This window comes from Delphinapterus leucas, chromosome 3 (genome assembly GCF_059928025.1).
Source record: "Delphinapterus leucas isolate spDelLeu-1000000601 "Yukka" chromosome 3, BTC_Dleu_Yukka2, whole genome shotgun sequence".
NCBI lineage: Eukaryota > Metazoa > Chordata > Mammalia > Artiodactyla > Monodontidae > Delphinapterus > Delphinapterus leucas.
In genome coordinates, this window is record NC_143131.1 from 48589778 (window position 1) to 48614222 (window position 24445).

General features: G+C 40.1%; 1 protein-coding gene across 6 annotated transcripts in view; it reads right to left on the reverse strand.

Moving 5' to 3' along the window:
• PDE4D (phosphodiesterase 4D) overlaps positions 1-24445 on the reverse strand; it is a 1204091-nt gene that overhangs the window by 1117651 nt on the left and 61995 nt on the right. For 5 of the 6 annotated variants that reach the window (XM_089908363.1, XM_089908364.1, XM_089908361.1 and 2 more), the window contains one exon: positions 8802-8936. Coding sequence is in view for 4 of the 6 variants with exons in the window: in XM_089908361.1 (XP_089764487.1) it covers positions 8802-8843 (42 nt within the window). In the remaining 2 variants the exon portion in view is untranslated. Of the gene's footprint in view, positions 1-8801; positions 8937-21752; positions 21890-24445 lie in introns of all 6 variants that reach the window. The other variant, XM_089908362.1, reaches the window with a different exon arrangement.

The window sequence follows — 24445 nt, forward strand, 5'->3', positions numbered from 1 at the left end:
TTTCTATGTGTACGTTCCGGGGATTTCTCATGGCTCCCTCAACGCCCTCGTTTATCTTCGAATATTCCTTCAGAGCCTATTGCTTCTGAGCAATATCTAGGTCTCACTTGGTATGATTCATCTTATATTGAAATGCAACCCTGCTGGTAAATTAATGCTATGTAATGGCCTCTTCTAGAAAAACATAAGTTGGGCATTTAATATTTTAAAGTACAAAGCAGAAATGAAGACCTGTAAAACTTGTAGCTTGTTGTTTTAAATGAGTTTGTAGAAAAGATGATTTTTGTTGTAGCACTGTGGTATTATTGTTTGAGTAGTTGTAATACATTTGGTTTTTAATGCTCAGTGAGCCAGATTCTCTGAAGAGCTTAAATCTCAATCTGGAAGTGAATTGGTGGACTGTTAATTATCCGAACTTCTGGGGTATTATTTGGTGTGCAGCTCCATGGGGTATGACTTCTGTAGTACAGTCTAATAGTTGGTGAGGGCTTAATAAATATTGTTGACTGAATTAAATTCAGGAGGCTGAGGGCTATAAACATGGCCAAATCACTAGCACAGAAGCATTATTGCCAACACTGAAGTCCGGGCTTCCATAATAGTAAGGAGTTTGCAGGGAGGACAGATACGACCATGAGAGAGTTATAAGCTAAATGTCTTCTTCCCAGTGCTTGTGCTAATACTGGATCTGTACCCCAAATTCCACGTGTGTGGTGTGTGACCAATCTAGGCAATAGAAGGAACTAGGAAGCAAGGTCAGAGGCTCTAACTACATAACCATTAACCATTCTTGGCCGTGGCATAAAGGCCTTTAATATACACAACTTAGGGAAACGTGTGAACTGTTAAGAATGACTTCTTCTAACAATAAAAGTGAAGGTTTATTTGGGGGTGTTGTTTTTTTTTTGTTTGTTTGTATTTTGCGGTACGCGGGCCTCTCACTGTCGTGGCCTCTCCCGTTGCGGAGCACAGGCTCCGGACGCGCAGGCTCAGCGGCCATGGCTCACGGGCCCAGCCGCTCCGCGGCATGTGGGATCTTCCCGGGCCGGGGCACGAACCCATGTCCCCTGCATCGGCAGGCGAACTCTCAACCACTGCACCACCAGGGAAGCCCTTTGGGGGTGTTTTTGCTTGGTTGGTTTGGCTTTCTGTTTATTTTTATTTTGCAACGTGCTTTCAATACTGTTTTCTCATTTTACCCTTGAAACAATCATAGTAGATATTGAGAGCACTTGATAATAATCTAATGATTTATGGTTTTCTCATCCTCCTTCCCCTACCAGGACATAGATACAAAGTGGCAAAACCTGGACTATAACTCAGGACCTTAAGGACCATCTCTGGGCTGACTTTGAAAGCACTTACCTTGGGAAACTGTGTAAACACATTGATAAGTTTAACTGACATCATTTTTAACCTTCAAAATACTTGCTTATAGGTGGCCATTTTAATAATAAAAAATGATATCTAACTCTAACTTAAGAAAAAGAAAACTGGCTTTAATTAAAATTAAGTGGCCTTTATAAGTAAACATTTTTTTCTGGAGCAATATACTATTAATAGAAAGCTTCACCAAATTATTATGCTTTTCTTCTTAATTTCACTTTGTTACAGAGCAATACTATCTGTACGAGTCATTCCTTAATATTTATCATCAACTCAACAAAACTTCTCTCCATTTTTATGTATCTTTGATGTTTACATTGTGAAGTACAATATAGGCAATTATTTCTTGGATATAATCATTCAGAATTCAACTCCAACTCGAAAGTGTCCAAAAATGAAATAGCAAACACATCACAATATAAGGGGAAAAAAAAGTGGAGGTGTTTTTCAAAGGCAACAATGTAATGATTGACTATGGCCACTAAAATTGTCATGTGATTGATTTCAGAGCAAATGGTGGCTGATCAGCCCCTACTCTTTCAGACCTTTCCTCTATACTCACATTCATTTATACTCGGCTATTCTTGCACTATTGTTGATTATCTGAGAAAAATTCTTTTTAACCACTTGAAAATAATCTATGTTTCTGAAACAGTGAGCGTAATTGACAAGCATGGCACATTATTCACAGTTTAAAATATCCTGACAAAGGGGATACCCAGGATGCAAAGAACAAGTACACAGAGGTGTAAGAGGGAAACGACTTCAGCATCCCTGGGAAGAATTAAAGATTAAAGTGGGACAGGCTTGGGCAGTCAGGGTGGGGTGGGGGGATGAAATAATAAATAGAATATTATAAAAGTTAGAAGTTTAGTTGTCAAATATGCTCTATAAGAGTAGAGACCATATGTATCTTACTCCCCATTGGATACCCAGAACCTAGCAAGCACAGTTCCTAACACACAGTAGCCATTAAATAAATATTTTTTGAATTTTGTAAAGAAAGAGCACAAGCATGAAGGCAGGAGTAAACGACCAAAGGAATAAAACCTCTGAAACTACAAGTTCTCATTTCAGTTTACTGCTAACAAAGACACAAGCAAGAATATTATTTTAGTTTTGCTTTGTACTTTGCAAGTTTCAAAGCGTCTTTACCAATAGTATCTCCTCCGACCTTCTTTGGACTTAAAGAGAGACCAGCAGTGAAAAATCCAGTTTCTATATACTTAACTTCATCAGGATTCTAAGCTGCTACAATTCTGTCAATCTCATACCTTAGGTAGTGATGGACATAGCAGAGAAAGGAGGCCAGTCTGGAAAGGGATCCATTATTTTTACTTGAACCATAAAGCCCCCCGAATAATCAGTCTTACAGAGTAATTGCGAGGGACAATCACATGCAGATACCTCTGAAGTGCCCTAACAAAATGTATCATTTTTTCTAAATTTCTTTTCAGTCTCCCCTCTCCAAGTAGGCACCAATGGAATGAAATGGCATAAATTTCTCAGCCTGGGCCATTAAAAGAGCAGTTGCTTCTCAAAACTCAGCAATGTAAAAGTACAACTGGAAAACATTATTTTTTAAGAAAAAGATAAATTTGGTTTACAAATTTTGGACATCTAAAGTCTTTTGTGAAAAGAGGAGATTCTAGGAAGCCCGCTGGGCATACTTCACCAGGTGGGCTCCTGGCTCCTGGTCTCAAAACTGGAAACCCATTTAGATGGGCTTTAAATTCAGAATGCTAAGTACTTCCCAGATACTCTGTGCCCTCCAAACAGCCCAGGATTTGCTTCCAGTTTTGAATAAATACTAAACAACAATTCTATCAAAAAAGAACAGGGAACATCAATTAACAGACATCTAGTGAATGACAATTTTATCCAAGTGTAGAGCATCCGAAAGAATCCTAAGTCAAATAGAGGGCAATTTCGTCAAGAAACCAACAAATCCTATTGAGCAGAAGATACCGTAAATCTCTCCAAACTGGTAGGAAGAAAATGATACAAGGTACTAAGAAACTGAGAATTTAATGTAAAATACTACAAGATACATTAGAATTCAATACATAAGAGAGTTGATTAATGAAGAAAAATGAAAATTTATCCAGTTCATTCTCTAGATGGGAAGGTCTATAAAAATTCATGAGTTGAGAGAATACCAACAGAGATATTATAAGGAAAAGTACTTTAAAAATTTTTTAAATAACCCCTGATTTAAAAATACACTATCAGTATAGACAATTTTATGTGTCTCTCCCCTTGTCTGTACCTTTACTTCTCATTCCTGGTTAGCATAAAAGCAGTGGCATTGATAGAGAGAACTGGGGTGGCTCAGAGATAATCAGGTCTGAAATTTACAAACCTCTAAAACGTTAGCTCAACTGGTAAACCCGCTGACAGGAGAAAGTACTTTGGAGACTTACGTTACTGGATTGGATGTTAAGAGCAAACAGTATAAAATAAGCAAAATAGGAATAGTAAAGGGAGGAAAAATATTTTAAGTAAAATTAAAATTAGCCCCTAAGGTCTATGAAGAGCTGATTGGAACCTCAAAAATCATCACTGAGTCCCCCTAACATAAAATCTACAAAATAGGAAATGAAGAGAAACATGTTAACTGGATAGTTTCCGTGTTATCCAGTTGGGAGAATATGTGGACTCCAGAATATCAGCCACCAATATCACAGTCACTTATTAATATCATCCCTTAAAATTATCAGATTCACTGTTATGGACTGAATACTTGTATCCTCCAAAATTCACATGTTGAAATCCTAACCCCCAGTGTAATTATATTGGAGGTGGGGCTTTTGTGAGGTAATCAGGGTTAGATGACCTCATGAGGTGGGGTCCTTATGATGGGATTAGTGCCCTTATAAGAAAAGACACCAGAGAGCTTGCTCTCTCTCATCTACCACATGAGGACACAGTGAGAAGGCCAGGAAGAGAGCTCTCACCAGCAACCAAATCAGCCAGCACTTTGATCTTGGACTTCAGCCTCCAGAATTGTGAGAAAATAAAATTCTCTTATTTAAGCCACCTAGTCTGCAGTATTCTGTTATGGCAGCCTGAGCTGATAATATACTCTTTTTGCCCCAATGCTTTGATTTTATATTTACCTGGGAACTGATTTTCAATTCAGTTTTATGAACAGTACAACATGACCTAGAATCTAAGAAACTCATAACTGATAGAAAACAGAACTCTCACCTAGTTTAACCACCCATCTTATGCCTGAATCTTTAACATGATATAGATATTGACTAAATGGTCTTGGAAGCTAAACTTGAACCCCTTTAGTGAGCAGAGCTTGCTTCATTTCCAGGCATTTCCATTTGATCCATTTCTGGGCCAGATACTATCACTCTGCTCTGTAGCTACAAAAAAGCACTGCAAACCTCAAAATAGAGAGAATTTATCAAGGAACTTATTATGTGATAGGTGTTTTCACCTTCATTATGATATTTTTTCTATCTTACAGATAAAGACACTAAGGTTCAAAAAAAATTAAGTAATTTACTAACAGTCAGATCTTTAAACACCAGTGGATCTGGGGATTGACTCCACATCTCTGAACTCAACAACTATTCTATTTTCACTGCACCAGTGATCTCTAAACGATACTGATTTTGAAAACAGATGACAGTAAAAGGTAAATATAAATAGAATTCCTAATATTTTCTTTTTAAAGCCCACATTGGAGACTGCTGTACTTTATCACATCAGCTCCCTTATACCGGGTAGACAATAAAAAGCTAGATCAGTGAAAGTATATCCATATTGAAAAATGCCAGAACCTAATGTTGGGAGATCATGATTATTATTCTGAATACAAAGACTAGTAAATCTATTATATTAAAAATTATTTTCAACAGAAGTACAAGCTTCAAGAGTTAAATTTTTAACCTTGGAAGAGTCATACTATGTTAATATTTCACTGGAGAAATGCCAAGGAAAGCTTGAGTCACAGATGTGATGATAGGGTCACTGTAAATGGCTCCTTTCCCTTTGGAACCAATGGATTGAAAAGAGTCAATAGAGTTAACTCAGGTCACTAAAGGGCTGGGGTAGAGTCATGACCACTGTAGCAAATTAAACTGTTTAATTAAAAACAGAGTTGTTGCTACAAGTGCTTTCATAAAACTTTCTAAGAGCCTCAGAAAGGATATTCTATGCTAACTATTCTGTCTCTGTCCTAAATTGTTATGCTACGCAGGTAGCAGGGAAAAAAAAATTCTAGATGTTTACAACTAAATGCTGCTCTAGATTAAATGGCTTCATGAAAACATATTTGAGGCAGAAGAAAGCAAGTTTTAAATAGAGAAATCAGTTGATCCGTTATGATTCAGAATAGTAAATAAAAATAAAGCATCCCTTGTACATGGGATTTTCCAGCTATGAAACTTATAGGAGAGTAATAACTCACCAAACCTCATTTTACCAATCATTATTTTGAGATAAAATGGTTTTACACTAAAATTTTAAATTTTGTAATTGTTGTGCAAATGTCACTTTTTCAGTCCCATTGAAGCAAAAGTCAGAACAGCAAGAATTGCCCCCAGATTACATAGATGGCAAAGACACTTCCTGAGGTTAACACAGAGAGAAATCTGTTTGAGCTCTGCCCTTTTGGACAGAGAACCAACACCCGGAAAAAAATATAGTCTTAAGCACCCCAAGAGGTATAAAACGCAACAGCTGTCATGTTAGAACTTTAATTATACCTGCAAAAATAAAATGCCAGTCCAATAAGAGGTGGCTTGAAAACTTTAAAAAGAGGTAAGGCCTTCATACCACAGAACTTACGGGAGAACCTTCTGCTTGCGGTAGCCAATGGGGCCATGCCTCACTTTGGTACTGTCCATATGCCCAGTTCCTCCCTTTTGTACCCACTGCAACTACAAATTATCCTCCAAAACCAGCAAAATGTTGCTTTAAGTAAAACGTGGTTTGTTTATATTCTTATAGTTAACATTTTTCATGGATCCCTTCCAAATAAAGGAAGAATTCAGAGCATTTGTCATTAAAAGGGACACTGCACCAGGTCTTGAATGAGAGGAGAAAAATATGAACACTGCTTTAAAAGTTCAAGAGCAAATAAAGTGACTGTCTAAAGACGGTCTTTTTTTTCCCTCCTCTTTCATGTTCCTTAAGTTTTCACAATGACAGAAGCAAGATACATAGAGACACACAGGGAGGAGCAGAGCCCATTTTAACACTTAGAACATTCTGTTTGGATTTTTAAATGTCATAATGCCAAAGAAAAACATTCTCAGATTCTAAATCAAATTAATTCTTTCAACCTTCCTCATCAAAAACAGGAAACATCTACTTCTAAGTGCACAATTTTGGACTCTGTTATGGCAGACTTAAGGGGCAGGGGTGACATTCTTAAACCAGTGCAAAATAAAATTTAAAAACTCTGGGCTTCCCTGGTGGCGCAGTGGTTGAGAGTCCACCTGCCGATGCAGGGGACACAGGTTCGTGCCCCGGTCCGGGAAGATCCCACATGCCGCGCAGCGGCTGGGCCCGTGAGCCATAGCCGCTGAGCCTGCGCGTCCGGAGCCTGTGCTCCGCAACGGGAGAGGCCACAACAGTGAGAGGCCCGCGTACCGCAAAAAAAAAAAAAAAAAAAAAAAAAAAAAACCTCTAAAGTGACAAATTCTCACTAGGCAAAAAGTCTGGCTCTTTTCTCGTATAAACAGTAATCTGCTTAGAGTCATTTAATTAAGCAGAAGCTAGTGGATTTTCAAGAAGCTAAGAAGCAGTGAAATGAGAGCTCTACTGTTTACATTTGGACAAGTGTATGTAACTCAGATTCTCTTAATCTGGGAAGCATGAACCTTTCCACCAAGATGAAAATTTTTGCATAAAGCAAATATAAATAGGAAATCTAGCATCATGAAGTACTCGGAGGTTCTTAAAGTCACAGCTCAGTTAATCATTTGCCTTTAGAATATTTTCCTCCAAGAACAGGGAAATGTTTAATAATATATTTTTAATTATTCAAAATATTCTCCCTTTCACCTTTACACATATTTTTCACATCACATGTTTCTGAAATTTAATAAAAGAAGGAAGTATTGGATGTATGGTTTGCTTTCAAATTTAACTTATAGTAAGAAAAGCTCAGTAACAGAAAGATGTGTTTGCATTTTGGTAATTTGTATACAGGTCACCTCCCATTACAATGAGCAGCTCTATGATAATAGAAGGAATTCCAGGCTCCATGCCATGGCCCTTGATTTTACACAATAATCCATACAACTAAACACCAACAAGTAAAACAAATGAATTTGGACATTCTCTCAGAATTTGTTGAATTTCCTTGGTTGGTTATTAAACAGAGTCAGTACTCAGTCCAAGAACTGGCACACTTCTGGGTACATCCTCATTTTTTTAAAAACCCTACTGGGTACTATACTTCCCTCCCCATTACTCCTGCATTGCTCACCCTTAAAAGCTTGATGGTAATTAATTCTATAGAAAGAATTAAAAATGGCCTTGGGCCATCACCATAGAATCACTGGTTGTAACACAAAGTGTTCCCGTACTAGAGAAATGTGTTTGCATTTGTGGTTTCTCTCATGCCTTCAAATGAATGTTCCTACGTCATAACTACATCTGTTTAGATGCCTTTTTTCCCCTTGGGTAAATGAACAAAGGGACATGTTCTTAGAGCTTGCCTGATGGAAATTAACAGTCTACTTTCATCCCTGCCTTGTGTAGCTTTCTTTGAGTTGCTCTATTTGCTTATGCTCTCTTTCATAAGCTAATAGAAATCTAGAAATTATCACTACTTCGGCACCTTAAGAACACTGAGTGGAAATAAGACTTAATCTCCATCAGGGCCTTGAGGACTTTCACTAAAAAAAAACCAAAAAACAATTTAAAGGAGGAGATTAGAGGATTAAAGACACATGCCGTGGTAGAAAGCTCACGGAAGTGATGACCCACCGATTAAGTATTCACATTATTCATCATGTACATGAACTTGCAGAATGTGATTGACTGAAGTACCTAGATGTAAGTTCAATTTATCCTTTTGAACTTGCCCAGAAAGTCTGATATTCAAGACTTAAAACTGAGAAATAAATTTCCTCAGTTTCAACTTTTTATATTTTCTGCATGCATCCAAAAATCAGGGTTTCCAATATCATACCAGTAGGCACATACAAATGAATGGTAAGGCATATAAACTGGCTGAAAGAGAATTCCCATCAAATGTCAACCAGGCCACAGAGACAAACAAGTCTTCATTTGTTAATAAGCTGCATACAGTCAGAGAACTGAAAGTTAACCAAGGGTTTCTCACAAGTCTCATCATGAAAGCACAGTATCAAAATCCAAAAGAAAACAGTAAAAAGTTGTGGGTACACAGTCTTAGAAAATAAATGAAAACAAAAAGTACTTACACTTTTGCTCCGAGAAAGCAAATCACAGGTATTTCTTTTCATGGTGGTGCTTTAAGTAATTCAAACAGGCAACAGTTGTTTTCAACGTCACTGCTCTCACTGCAACAATTATCCGCTCAGAAGCCCATTGGCACTCTGAAGAGAAAGGCAAGGAAATGTTTAATCAAGTATATGATTAACACGTGCTCTGAAATGCTGTCTTAGAGCAGGATAGTAATTCTTCAATTGTTCATCAAAACAGGTGAAAATGGTGCTGTGTTTAAAGCAGTAAAAGTATACACCAGCAACATTTCCAAAACAGTTTTTGTTAAATGTAAGTTAGAGAAGTCAGGCACCATCTGTTTCTCATTAAACATTCAAATGTACATTTCTAGTGGATGAAAAAAAAAAAAGGTATGGTAGGCACGACCTAAAGTTACACGTATGAAATGAAATAAAGTGATTTGTGTATGTGCTGATCTGGCTGGTACAGCTACGGACCCCTCAATTTTCCACTAAGGCAGGGGTCCCCAACCCCTGCTAGGTACCATTCCACGGCCTGCTAGGAACCAGGCCGCACAGCAAGAGGTGAGTGGCGGGCCAGCGAGCGAAGCTTCATCTGCTGCTCCCCATGGCTTGCATTACCGCCTGAGCCATTCCCCCACCCTCTTCCATGGAAAAACTGTCTTCCACGAAGCCCGTCCCAGGTACCAAAAATGTTGGGGACCGCAGCATTAAGGGATCGCTAAGTTAGCTTTGTTCACTGCTGGAATCTTACCTACATCTGCAAGCCCTCTGACCACTGCATAATGGTCTCTTGCTTCATTAGCAATAACCTACAGTACATGGAAGACATTCCAGTGGCTCTTCAGTAAACTTAGTGTAAACATACCCCTTCGGTTCAAAGAGGTTGCAAGGAATGGTTGAGAGAAACTGTTTACCTAGTCAAGCAGCAACCATTAAAGAACTATTCTACAGCAGCTGCCACATGAATATGATATCCTCATTGCCTAACCTTCACTTTCGCCAGACATTAAGAAGAAAATTCTGTTTTGAGCTTCGAAGAAAGAGCAAACAGAAGAGTTAGATGTGTTGTGTTCATTTCTGATATTCAGCTATATCTGGACATGATTTACATACTTATAGGGCGTATTTGCATTTGTGTTGAAGTGCCTTTTGCCAAAGAAGCTACTCTGAGGGAAAGAGGATGAGGCAGGCAGGCCTGAAAAAACCACAAGAACTCTGACATTGTACGTATAGACTGGTCCTAACAGCATGTAGTTCTGTCACTTAGATTTGTCCTAAGCTTCTCAGAAGACTTGTGTCTGAGATTGAAGGAAAACAGTAACAGTGAGCAAGGTCTGAAAAAGTTTGTTTTGCTCAAATGACCGAAAAATATCAAAGTGCAAAGTAGTGTGAGTTACACACTGAAAAACATAAAACAAAGTAACTATACAGACTTTTAAAAAACATACAAAACTAAAGGAGAGAGGACTCCAGGGGAACACGGCGTCTGTGTGGGCCCCTGGGGGAGGCCAGCCTAAAGGAGCACGAGAACCCAGTGGTCCCCACGGGAGCGGACAGGGACCTTCACCCAGCAACCCGCAGTAGCGCCCTCTCAAGGCTCAAAGATTTGTCTGAACACGTGTGAGTCACCCCTCAAGATTTATGAAGATAAAAGGGAGATGCCTTTAAGGAGGCCAGAGATCCCACAACAGCAAAGTGGAGCTGGAGCCAGAGAAATAGAATTTACTGTTGCTAAGAATATCCCTAGATACGACTTGGGGAGCCAAATGGCAGTGAGGAAGAAAGCCTGTTTCCGGGGTTGATGAAAACGCTTCCTGAGGTTAGAGAAAAATACACAATCAAATGTGAGTTGTTAGAATAAAAATAATTTCTTTGAGTATGCATGGATTTTGTTTAAGCCAGTGGGGATTGGAGGGAGGAGTTGACCCACAAATGCTAAGTTCTCAGCTACTATACCTCCAGGAATTTAGTCATCTTTACTGATTAGTTATAATGCCAAGCATTTCATAAGTTCTCAGGAAATGTGAAATTATGTTATTCACCTAGATCAATTTAAGAAGTGAACAGAAATAATATAAACTGTGAACCAAATATTACATATCTGGGGGGGGAAAATCAGCTAAATGCTGTGGGAAGCCTACACACTATCAGAGAAAAACTCATTTGAAATATTTAATTATTCATTCAGTATTTAATGAGTACCCTTAAGGGTAACCATAGAATAGTTGCCCCAGTGGACTAGTGACTCAGTGGTTTTAAATTAACTAATCAGTCAAATCAGACAAATGATGGATTTGACCTGGTAAGATTTGCTGAATTAATCAGGTTTTTAACAAATTTTCCTTGACATATTTAAAGACCATCATTAAGAGGTACTTTCCTATAGGAATTCAGAACCTGTAGAAATCTGAATAGACAAAGGGATTTAACTGAAAACTGTTGGCTAAAGTGATGGCCCTTCTCAGCCTGTTTACCTAGGAGGCAGCAAGGCCTTGCTAAGAGTATGGATCTTGAAACCAAATAGGTTAGAATTTCAACTCTCCAATGGCATTCTGTGTAGCTTTAGGTAAGTTACTTAACCTCTCTGAGCTTTTTCCAGATCTGAAAAAGGGAGATAATAATACTCATGAGTGGAGGAGCTTCAAGATGGCAGAAGAGTAAGACATGGAGATCACATTCCTCCCCACAAATACATCAGAAATACATCTACATGTGGAACAACTCCTACAGAACACCTACTGAACGCTGGCAGAAGACCTCAGACCTCCCAAAAGGCAAGAAACTCCCCACGTACCTGGGTAAGACACAAGAAAAAGGAAAAAACAGAGACAAAAGAATAAGGACGGGACCTGCACCAGTGGGAGGGAGCTGTGGAGGAGGAAAGGTTTTCACACACTAGAAGCCCTTTTGCGGCGGAGACTGCTGGTGGCAGAGGGGGGAAGCTTCGGAGCCGCGGAGGAGAGCACAGCAACAGGGGTGCGGAGGGCAAAGCGGAGAGATGCCCGCACAGAGGACCGGTGCCGACTTGCACTCACCAGCCCAAGAGGCTTGTCGGCTCACCCGCCAGGACGGGCGGGGCCTGGGAGCTGAGGCTCGGGCTTCGGTCGGAGCGCCAGGAGAGGACGGGGGTTGGCGGCGTGAACACAGCCTGAAGGGGCTAGTCCGCCACAGCTAGCCGGGAGTCCGTGAAAAGGTCTAGAACTGCCGAAGAGACAAGAGACTTTCTCTTGCCTCTTTGTTTCCTGGTGCGCGAGGGGAGGGGATTCAGAGCGCCGCTTAAAGGAGCTCCAGAGATGGGCGCGAGCCGCGGCTATCAGCGCGGACTCCAGAGATGGGCATGAGACGCTAAGGCTGCTGCTGCCGCCACCGAGAAGCCTGTGTGCAAGCACAGGTCACTCTCCACACCTCACCTCCCAGGAGCCTGTGCAGCCCGCCACTGCCAGGGTCCCGTGATCCAGGGACAACTTCCCCGGGAGAACACATGGCGCGCCTCAGGCTGCTGCAACGTCACGCTGGCCTCTGCCGCCGCAGGCTCGCCCCGCATCCGTGCCCCTCCCTCCCCCTGGCCTGAGTGAGCCAGAGCCCCTGCATCGGCTGCTCCTTTTACCCCGTCCTGTCTGAGCGGGAACAGGCGCTCTCGGGCGACCTACACGCAGAGGCGGGTCCAAATCCAAAGCTGAACCCCGGAAGCTGTGCGAACAAAGAAGAGAAAGGGAAATCGCTCCCAGCAGCCTCAGGAGCAGCGGATTAAATCTCCACAATCAACTGGATGTACCCTGCATCTGTGGAATACCTGAATAGACAACGAGTCATCCCAAATTAAGGTGGTGCACTTTGGGAGCAACAATATATATATTTGTTTCCTTTTTCTCTTTTTGTGAGTGTGTATGTGTATGCTTCTGTGTGTGATTTTGTCTATATAGCTTTGCTTTTACCATTTGTCCTAGGGATCTGTCATTTATTTTTTTTTTTTTACTTATAGCTTTAGCGCTTGTTATCATTGGTGGATTTGTTTTTTTGGTTTGGTTGCTCTCTTCTCTCTTTTTCTTTATTACTTTTTAATATTTTTTAAATTTTTTAATAATTATTTTCATTTTTTTATTTTAATAACTTTATGCTATTTTCTTTCTTGCTTTCTTTCTTTTTTTCTCCCTTTTATTCTGAGTCATGTGGATGACAGGGTCTTGGTGCTCTGGCTGGGCATCAGACCTGTCCCTCTGAGGTGGGAGAGCTAAGTTCAGGACATTGGTCCACCAGAGATTTCCCAGCTGCACATAATATCAAATGGCAAAAATCTCCCAGAGATCTCCATCTCAATGCTAAGACCCAGCTCCACTCAAAGACCAGCAAGCTACAGTGCTGGACATCCTATGCCAAACAACTAGCAAGACAGGAACACAACCCCACCCATTAGCAGAGAGGCTGCCCAAAATCATAATAAGGTCACAGACACCCCAAAACACACCACCAGACGTGGACCTGCCCAACAGAAAGACAAGATCCAGCCTCATCTACCAGAACACAGGCACTAGTCCCCTCTACCAGGAAGCCTACACAACCCACTAAACCAACTTTAGGCACTGGGGGCAGACACCAAAAACAAAGGGAACTACGAACCTGCAGCCTGCAAAAAGGAGGCCCCAAACACAGTAAGTTAAGCAAATTGAGAAGACAGAGAAACACACAGCAGATGAAGGAGCAAAGTAAAAACCCACCAGACCAAACAAATGAAGAGGAAATAGGCAGCCTACCTGAAAAAGAATTCAGAGTAATAATAGTAAAGATGATCCAAAATCTTGGAAATAGAATGGAGAAAATACAAGAAACGTTTAACAAGGACCTAGAAGAACTAAAGAGCAAACAAACAATGATGAACAACACAATAAATGAAGTTAAAAATTCTCTAGAAGGAATCAATACCAGAATAACCGAGGCAGAAGAACGGATAAGGGACCTGGAAGATAAAATAGTGGAAATAACTATTGCAGAGCAGAATAAAGGAAAGAGAGTGAAAAGAATTGAGGGCAGTCTCAGAGCCCTCTGGGACAACATTAAATGCACCAACACTCAAATTATAGGGGTCCCAGAAGAAGAAGAGAAAAAGAAAGGGACTGAGAAAATATTTGAAGAGATTATAGTTGAAAACTTCCCTAATATGGGAAAGGAAATACTTAATCAAGTCCAGGAAGTGCAGAGAGTCCCATACAGGATAAATCCAAGTAGAAACATGCCAAGACACATATTAATCAAACTGTCAAAAATTTAATACAAAGAAAATATATTAAAAGCAGCAAGGGAAGAATGACAAATAACATACAAGGGAATCCCCATAAGGTTAACAGCTGATTTTTCAGCAGAAACTCTGCAAGCCAGAAGGGAGTGGCAGGACATATTTAAAGTGATGAAAGGGAAAAACCTACAACCAAGATTACTCTACCCAGCAAGGATCTCATTCAGATTCGATGGAGAAATTAAAACCTTTACAGGCAAGCAAAAGCTAAGAGAATTCAGCACCACCAAACCAGCTTTACAACAAATGCTAAAGAAACTTCTCTAGGCAGGAAACACAAGAGAAGGAAAAGACCTACAATAACAAACCCAAAACAATTAAGAAAATGGTAATAGGAACATACATATCGATAATTACCTTAATAGTAAATGGATTAAATGCTCCAACCAAAAGACACAGACTGGCTGAATGGATATAAAAACAAGACCCTTATGTATGCTGTCTACAAGGGACCCACTTCACACCTAGGGACACATTCAGACTGAAAGTGAGGGGATGGAAAAAGATATTACATGCAAATGGAAACCAAAAGAAAGCTGGAGTAGCAATTCTCATATCAGACAAAATAGACTTTAAAACAAAGACTATCACAAGAGACAAAAAAGGACACTACATAATGATCAAGGGATCAATCCAAGAAGAAAATATAACAATTGTAAATAATTATGCAACCAACATAGGAGCACCTCAATACATAAGGCAAATAGTAACAGCCATAAAAGGGGAAATCGACAGTAACATAATCATATAGGGGACTTTAACACCTCACTTGCACCAATGGACAGATCATCCAAAATAAAAATAAATAAGGAAACACAAGCTTTAAATGATACATTAAACAAGATGGACTTAATTTATATTTAGAGAAAATTCCATCCGAAAACAACAGAATACACATTCTTCTCAAGCACTCATGGAACATTCTCCAAGACAGATCATATCTTGGGTCACAAATCAAGCCTTGGTTAATTAAAGAAAATTGAAATCGTGTCAAGTATCTTTTCTGACTACAATGTTATGAGACTAGGTATCAATTACAGGAAAAAATCTGTAAAAAATAAAACACAGAGGATAAACAATATATCACTTAATAACCAAGAGATTGCTGAATAAATCAAACAGGAAATGAAAAAATACCTAGAAACAAATGACAATGAAAACACGACAACCCAAAACCTATGGGATGTAGCAAAAGCAGTTCTAAGAGGGAAGTTTATGGCAATACAATCCTACCACAAGAAACAAGAAACATCTCAAATAAATAACCTAACCTTACACCTAAAGCAATTAGAGAAAGAAGAACAAAAAATCCCCAAGGTTAGCAGAAGGAAAGAAATCATATAGATCAGATCAGAAATAAATAAAAAAGAAATGAAGGAAACAATAGCAAAGATCAATAAACCTAAGAGGTGGTTCTTTGAGAAGATAAACAAAATTGATAAACCATTACCCACACTCATCAAGAATAAAAGGGAGAAGACTCAAATCAATAGAATTAGAAATGAAAAAGGAGAAGTAACAACTGACACTGCAGAAATACAAAGGATCATGAGAGTTTACTAGAAACAACTATATGCCAATAAAATGGACAACCTGGAAGAAACGGACACATTCTTAGAAAAGCACAACCTTCCGAGGCTGAACCAGGAAGAAATAGAAAATATAAACAGACCAATCACAAGAACTGAAATTGAAACTGTGATTAAAAATCTCAGTGCTTTGTGACCGCCTGGAGGGGTGGGATAGGGAGGGTGGGAGGGAGGGAGATGCAAGAGGGAAGAGATATGGGAACATATGTATATGTATAACTGATTCACTTTGTTATAAAGCAGAAACTAACACACCATTGTAAAGCAATTATACCCCAATAAAGATGTTAAAAAAAAAAAAATCTTCAAACAAACAAAAGCCCAGGACCACATGGCTTCACGGGCGAATTCTATCAAACATTTAGAGAAGAGCTAACACCTATCCTTCTCAAAGTCTTCCAAAATAAAGCAGAGGGAGGAACACTCCCAAACTCATTCTATGAGGCCACCATCACCCTGATACCAAACCAGACAAAGATGTCACAAAGAAAGAAAACTATAGGCCAATATCAGTGATGAACATAGATGCAAAAATGCTCAACAAAATACTAGCAAACAGAATCCAACAGCACATTAAAAGGATCATACACCATGATCAAGTGGGGTTTATCCCAGGAATGCAAGGATTCTTCAATATACGCAAATCAATCAATGTGATACACCATATTAACATATTGAAGGAGAAAACCCATATGACCATCTCAATAGATGTAGAAAAAGCTTTTGACAAAATTCAACACCCATTTATGATAAAAACCCTCCAGAAAGTAGGCATAGAGGGAACTTACCTCCACATAATAAAGGTCATATATGACAAACCCACAGCCAACATCATCCTCAATGGTGAAAAACTGAAACCATTTCCACTAAGATCAGGAACAAGACAAGGTTGCCCACTCTGATCACTATTATTCAACATTGTTTTGGAAGTTTTAGACACAGCAATCAGAGAAGAAAAATAAATAAAAGGAATCCAAATCAGATAGAAGAAGTAAAGCTGTCACTGTTTGCAGGTGACATGATACTATACATAGAGAATCCTAAAGATGCTACCGGAAAACTACTAGAGGTAACCAATGAATTTAGTAAAGTAGCAGGATACAAAATTAATGCACAGAAATCTTTTGCATTCCTTTACACTAATGATGAAAAATCTGAGAGTTAAATTAAGGAAACACTCCCATTTACCACTGCAACATAAAGAATAAAATACCTAGGAATAATCCTATCTAAGGAGACAAAATACCTGCATTCAGAAAACTATAAGACACTGATGAAAGAAATTAAAAATGATACAAATAGATGGAGAGATATACCATGTTCTTGAATTGGAAGAATCAACATTGTGAAAAAAGACTATACTACCCAAAGCAATCTACAGATTTAATGCAATCCCTATCAAACTACCACTGGCATTTTTCACAGAACTAGGACAAAAAATTTCACAATTTGTATGCAAACACAAAACACCCCGAATGGCCAAAGCAGTCTTGAGAAAGAAAAACGGAGCTGGAGGAATCAGGCTCCCTGTATTCAGACTAGACTACAAAGCTACAGTAATCAAGACAGTATGTTACTGGCACAAAAACAGAAATATAGATCAATGGAACAGGATAGAAAGCCCAGAGATAAACCCACACATATATGGTCACCTTATTTTTGATAAAGGAGGCAAGAATATACAATGGAGAAAAGACAGCCTCTTCAATATATGGTGCTGGGAAAACTGGACAGCTACATGTAAAAGAATGAAATTAGAACACTCCCTAACACCAAACACAAAAATTAACTCAAAATGGATTAAAGACCTAAATGTAAGGCCAGACACTATAAAACTCTTAGAGGAAAACATAGGCAGAACACTCTATGACATAAATCACAGCAAGATCCTTTTTGACCCACTTCCTAAAGAAATGGAAATAAAACCAAAATAAACTAATCGGACCTAATGAAACTTAAAAGCTTTTGCACAGCAAAGGAAAACACAAATAAGATGAAAAGACAACCCTCAGAATGGGACAAAATATTTGCAAATGAAGCAAATGACCAAGGGTTAATCTCCAAATTTTACAAGCAGCTCATGAAGCTCAGTATCAAAAAAAACAAACAACCCAATCCAAAAGTGGGCAGAAGACCTAAATAGACATTTCTCCAAAGAAGATATACAGATTGCCAACAAGCACATGAAACAATGCTCAACCTCATTAATTATTAGAGAATTGCAAATCAAAACTACAATGAGATTTCATGTCACACCAGTCAGAATGGCCATCATCAGAAAAATCTAAAAACGGGTTTCCCCGGTGGCACAGTGGTTGAGAGTCTGCCTGCCCATGCAGGGGACACGGGTTCGTGCCCCGGTCCGGGAAGATCCCACATGCCGCGGAGCGGCTAGGCCCGTGAGCCATGGCCGCTGAGCCTGCGCGTCCGGAGCCTGTGCTCCGCAACGGAGAGGCCGCAGCAGTGAGAGGCCCGCATACCGCAAAAAGAAAAAAAAAATCTACAAACAATAAATGCTGGAGAGGGTGTGGAGAAAAGGGAACCCTCCTGCACTGTTGGTGGGAATGTAAATTGATACAGCCACTATGGAGAACAGTATGGAGGTTCCTTAAATAACTAAAAATAGAACTACGATACGACCCAGCAAGCCCACTACTGGGCATATACCCTGAGAAAACCATAATTCAAAAAGAGTCATGTACCACAATGTTCATTGCAGCTCCATTTACAGTAGCCAGGACATGGAAGCAACCTAAGTGTCCATCGACAGATGAATGGATAAAGAAGATGTGGCACATATATACAATGGAATACTACTCAGCCATAAAGAGAAACGAAATTCAGCTATTTGTAGTGATGTGGATGGACCTAGAGTCTGTCATACAGAGTGAAGTAAGTCAGAAAGAGAAAGACAAATACCATATGCTAACACATATATACGGAATCTAAAAAAAAATATATATATATATATGGTCATGAAGAACCTAGGAACAGGTTGGGAATAAAGACGCAGACCTACTAGAGAATGGACTTGATGACATGGGGAGGGGGAAAGGTAAGCTGGGACAAAGTGAGGGAGTGGCATGGACACATATACACTACCAAATGTAAAAACGATAGCTAGTGGGAAGCCGCCACATAGCACAGGGAGATCAGCTCGGTGCTTTGTGACCACCTGGAGGGGTGGGATAGGGAGGGTGGGAGGGAGGGAGACAAAAGAGGGAAGAGATATGGAGATACATGTATAGCTGAAGCACTTTGTTATAAATCAGAAACTAACATACCATTGTAAAGCAATTATACTCCAATAAAGATGTTAAAAAAAAAAATCTGCCTGCCAACGCAGGGGACACAGGTTCGAGCCCTGGTCTGGGAAGACCCCACATGCCATGGAGCAGCTAAGCCCTTGCGCCACAACTACTGAGACTGCACTCTAGAGCCCGTGAGCCACAACTACTGAGCCTGCATGCTGCAACTACTGAGCCTGCGCTCTAGAGCGTACAAGCCACAGCTGCTGAGCCTATGAGCCACAGGGGCTGAGCCTGCATGCCACAACTACTAGAGCCCATGCTCCACAACAAGAGAAGCAACAACAATGAGAAGACCGCGCACTGCAACTAGAGAAAGCCCACACAGAGCAATGAAGACCCAAGGCAGCCAAAAATAAATAAAACAAATACTTTTTTTTAAAAATTAAAATATAAATAAATAAAAATTTAAAAATAAATGTGATGAGAAACTATGGGAGGATTTTGAGCAGGGGAAGGATATGATCTGACTTAAACTTTAAGTGGCCCAAATAATCCAGATAATTGTAATCTGGATTCGAGTAATCCAGATCATTCTGGATGTTGAATGGACAGTGGACCATGGGAGGGTATCAGGAAGATGAGTCAGAAGGCCTTTGCCATGAGGCCTCTCATGGTTGATTTCTTCTGATGAGAGGTTAATCTCCAAATAAAGTGTTATTTATATGTGGTCAAAAAAGAAATACTCGGGCTTCCCTGGTGGCGCAGTGGTTGAGAGTCCGCCTGCCGATGCAGGGGACACGGGTTTGTGCTCCGGTCCGGGAAGATCCCACATGCCGCGGAGCGGCTGGGCCCGTGAGCCATGGCCGCTGAGCCTGCGCGTCCGGAGCCTGTGCTCCGCAACGGGAGAGGCCACAACAGTGAGAGGCCCGCGTACCGCAAAAAAAAAAAAAAAAAAGTGCTCATATGTGTTTGAGTTTAAATGAACTAACGTGTATACAGTAGTGTCGAGGAGCACACTTGCCACATAGACAATGCTTGACTATCACCATCATTATCACCATCATCATCCATCATTACTACATTTTTCTCCTCTTAATATCAAATGACAAGCAACCACACATTCTTCCCCTAAAAGTTCCAAACTCTTTTAAATAAAAGAATCTTGGGCAAATATACTTTCAATTAAGCAGTAATACATAATGTATCCGTTCGGGTCCCATGAGTAACAGATAGCACACTCATATTAGGATCATTTAAGGAGGGTTTAGTAAAGAGACTATCTTAAAAGATGTGTGTAGAATAGAGGAATCCACGAAGGATGGTGAAGTAGCTGGAGCTAGCAATAATGGAGTTAAATAATAACCGCAGCCTAAAGGGACAAGGAGAGGGATGGGTCAATAGTCCCTAGGAGGAGACAGTCATAGAGTGGGCTGCCTTGAGAAGGGAGGTTATTATCTGGGACGCAGCTAGCCTCAGGTGACCCTGAAGGGAAAGAGATGAGGGAATGAACTTCATTTCACTCTCCTCCATCCCTCTGATGTCCTGCTGGGACTCCCCATCAGGTAAATGCAACAAAGCCAGAGGGCAAAGAAAGTTGCTGCCTACACCTCAGTGTAGTGTACACCTCCCAGGGCAAAAAGCCTACTAGGGTCAGGCAGGGAGAAGGGTGGAGCTGGAGGGGACATGAAAATCTGATCTGCAGTCTATGAAGAAGACGGTACTTTTCTGTTATCTCATCTCATCAGAAGAAAAACGTCTATCATTTATCTTTAATCCTCCCAACAACTCTTGAGATAGATACTGTTATTATCCCCATTGCACAAAAGAGGAAATCAGCTCCAAGAAGTAAATTGTCCAGTAAATAGTAGCAGAACCAGGATTCAAACCTGATTTGTCTGACTTCGAAGTCCATGTTTTTGTCTACCCTGACATCTTGCTTTGCTGCCAAAATCATGGACCGATGCATTTTTTTATTGGAATGTACTCGATTTACAATGTTGTGTTAGTTTCAGTTGCACAGCACAGTGACTCAGATAGATAGATAGATAAATAGATAGATAGATAGATAGAGATATATGTATTCTTTTTCAGATTTTTTTCCATTATAGGTTATTACAAGATACTGAATATAGTTCCTTGTGCTGTAATTAGGTCCTTGTTATTTATCTATTTTATATATAGTAGTCTGTATTTGTTAATCCCAAAGTTATAATTTATCCTTCCCCCCTGCTTTCCCCTTTGGTAATCCTAAATTTGTTTTCTATGTCTGTGGGTCTATTCCTGTTTTGTAAATATATGATATCGCTTATATGTGGAATCTAAAAAAAAAAAAAGATACAAATGAACCAATGCATTTTAATTATCAACAAGTGGTAACCTTTGCAAGCATCAAAGCTGAACCTAAACAAAAGAATGTTTGATAAAAAAGGTCTCCTCTCAGGAAGGCAGTTATCTTCGTTCCTACAAATTCCTGCCTCAGCAAAGATCATGCAGTGAGACAGCAGAAATGCTTTCTCCCTCCAGGTGCACTAAAAAGCCAACCAGGTGGGGGAAGACTCACACAGGCAATTTCATTACTAGAGGAGTTTCCACATAAAAGTTAATTAGGGAGAAGGAAGAGTCGGCTCCTGCAGAGAAAACACTTTAGAAATAAAAATGAAGAGAGCATCTAAGTCAGGTAGAGGGTGCTGGCACATTCAGAGACAGAATCTGAGCTGGAGCATGGGGATAAATTTTGCTATTTCGATGCAAGGAAAGGGAGTTAAAACAGGATCTTTCCTAGAGACTGAGGATTTATAGAGTGGAAACGCCTCACCGTACACCTCACCGGTCAGCCTCCTGAACTGGGCATCAGAAGAAATTGGTTCCACTTGCATCACGGAGTCGTATACACAAGCTGGATGGCGTTAGGAAAATCCCTTATCTTTTATCTTCTACCACTTACTTGCTTCTCTGTAAAGATAACAATATTTCTACAACCCAACTCATGGGGTTATTATGGGGGTGAATTAGATAATGTCTGAAAAAGTTTTCTGGAAAATATAAAGTTCCCTGCAAATGTCAGTTAATTCTATTCATTTAAACATCAAATGTGTCAATGAACTCTAAATATGAGTGGAAAAGGGTTCTAGCTATCTGCGAATACTAGAGAGGCTAGTAAATGTATTTCATATATTTCAGAGGAATTTTTTTTTATTCTTTACCTCCTTTGGAACTAACTTTTTCTTCTGCTTGATAATGTACGTTGTGATTGCTGAATTATAAAGCCACTCAAATGCATTAATTTAAAATATATATTTATTGAGCATCTCATACGTGCCTGGTAGTGTACTCACCTCTCAGATATCCACCAAACTTTCTAGATTCAAGGAGAAAGGATTATTAGGGTGCAGTTGCCTATGAATGATCAAGGGATAATATATTTTTCTCCGATTTAATGTCTTCTCCACCTCATCAAGATAGATTTGTCTAGGGCTGCATAAAATAGACATGAAAGTAAAAACAGGATAGGCATTCTCTTTCCTTGACTAGATTCTAATCTAGAAAGAAAAATGCTAGATATGGCACATACGAAAAAAGGAAAAAGGTCTGATCAGGGCTTCCCTGGTGGCGCAGTGGTTGAGAGTCCACCTGCCGATGCAGGGGACACGGGTTCGTGCCCCGGTCCGGGAAGATCCCACATGCCGCGGAGCGGCTGGGCCCGTAAGCCATGGCCGCTGAGCCTGCGCGTCCAGAGTCTGTGCTCCGCAAAAATGTCTGATCACTATAAAAGACAGTCACAATGAACTGCAATAAAAACAAGCTCAATTTACCAAGAATCATCCATCAAAATACGTGCAGGCAAGAAATTAGGAGGCAGCAATGCAAGAACTAAATACTACAAACATTAAAAGAAAAGAAGCATATGAGGGAATAAAAATCAGACTTTTCACGAAAGTTTGAGTTTTTGCCATAGCTCCTAAGTGCCCACTAATTTGCCCTCCCCACACATAAGGTGGGTAACTTAGACATTTGCCCCAGTGTCCCTCTGCTAAATCTGTGATAGAGACAAAGGAAGAACATAGAGTTCTACTTTCTAAAGTTGTGAATTAAGAGAAAGGGCACCTTCTTGGTCCAGATCTAAACATTACCATAGTAGTTTCCTGCTATTTATATCTCCTTTTTTCTAGGGTACCCTGTGGAGGCTGTCTGTTATCTGAGCGCCTGCTAGAAGCTGTAGAATCTAGAAAGAGTTCACAGTATAATGGGGAAATTGAGGTATAAGAATGTACATAATCTGCCTAAGATCACAGAGCTACCTCCTGGGACAAGGCAGGAATTAGACTGAGGCTTCTGCACTGTGTCCAGTGCTCTGTCCAGCTGATGAATCTGCCCTGTGCAGTGGTTCTCTTTAAACTTGCTCTATAGGCCAACCCACCTACCCCTTTCAGTGTGCCCAACAAAGCTCAACAACTTGGTTCTTGCTAGAGTCAGTGCAATCTACTTACAACACAAGGATGGCGCTGTATTACCAGGTCACAGCTCCTGCTCTGGAGGACGGGCCCCTTCAGTGACCTCTGCATGGACCCAGAGGTGTTTCAATCAGAGGACCCAGGTAATGTGTGATTTACATCTTTAGTCTGACCTTGTCTCACACTCTATTCCCCAACACAAACCATCCACCCTTGTCTGAATGGTCTAATCCCTCCAACACCTTAGCCATGTGCATTTCCATCTCCTATCCCTATGTACACATTCTTAGTGTTCTTCTATTCTCCACCTTTCCGAATTTTTCTATTCTTCGAGGTCCAGCAAAAGTTCTACCTTTTAATGACAATTTGCCCTGTGGTTCCAAGTCACACAGTTTTCTGCTGTCTCTGAATTCTGACAATAAAGGCTATGCTGCACCACAAAATCATATACTATCTTCCATTTTTTTCACTAATTGTTTTATAGGTTTAATTTTTGCTTCCTCAACTGGGGGTTGAAAAAAGTACATTTTAATGCCTTTTCCACGCTGCAGGTTATATGATTGTAAAATACAAATTCTAAAGGTTGAGAGTAATTCGTTGTCATTCCTTTTGCCCTTTCTATAGTGTTTAACATAGTGTTGAACACTCAGCAACCACTTAACAAAATATATTTTAAAAATAGAAGTATAGGGCTTCCCTGGTGGCGCAGTGGTTGAGAGTCCGCCTGCCGATGCAGGGGACACGGGTTCGTGCCCCGGGCCGGGAAGATCCCACATGCAGCTGAGCAGCTGGGCCCGTGAGCCATGGCCACTGAGCCTGCGCGTCCGGAGCCTGTGCTCTGCAACGGGAGAGGCCACAACAGTGAGAGGCCCGCGTACCGCAAAAAATAAATAAATAAATAAAAATAGAAGTATAAATCCATAAGAAAAACATGAGCATTTAAATTAATGAGCAGTATAAAACTGGAAATAAAAGTATATCAAAATGTGGAAAATATTCAACCTCAGTATTTACGAAAGAGATGAAAATTAAAATCTCAAGGTTTTTGCTTGTGTTG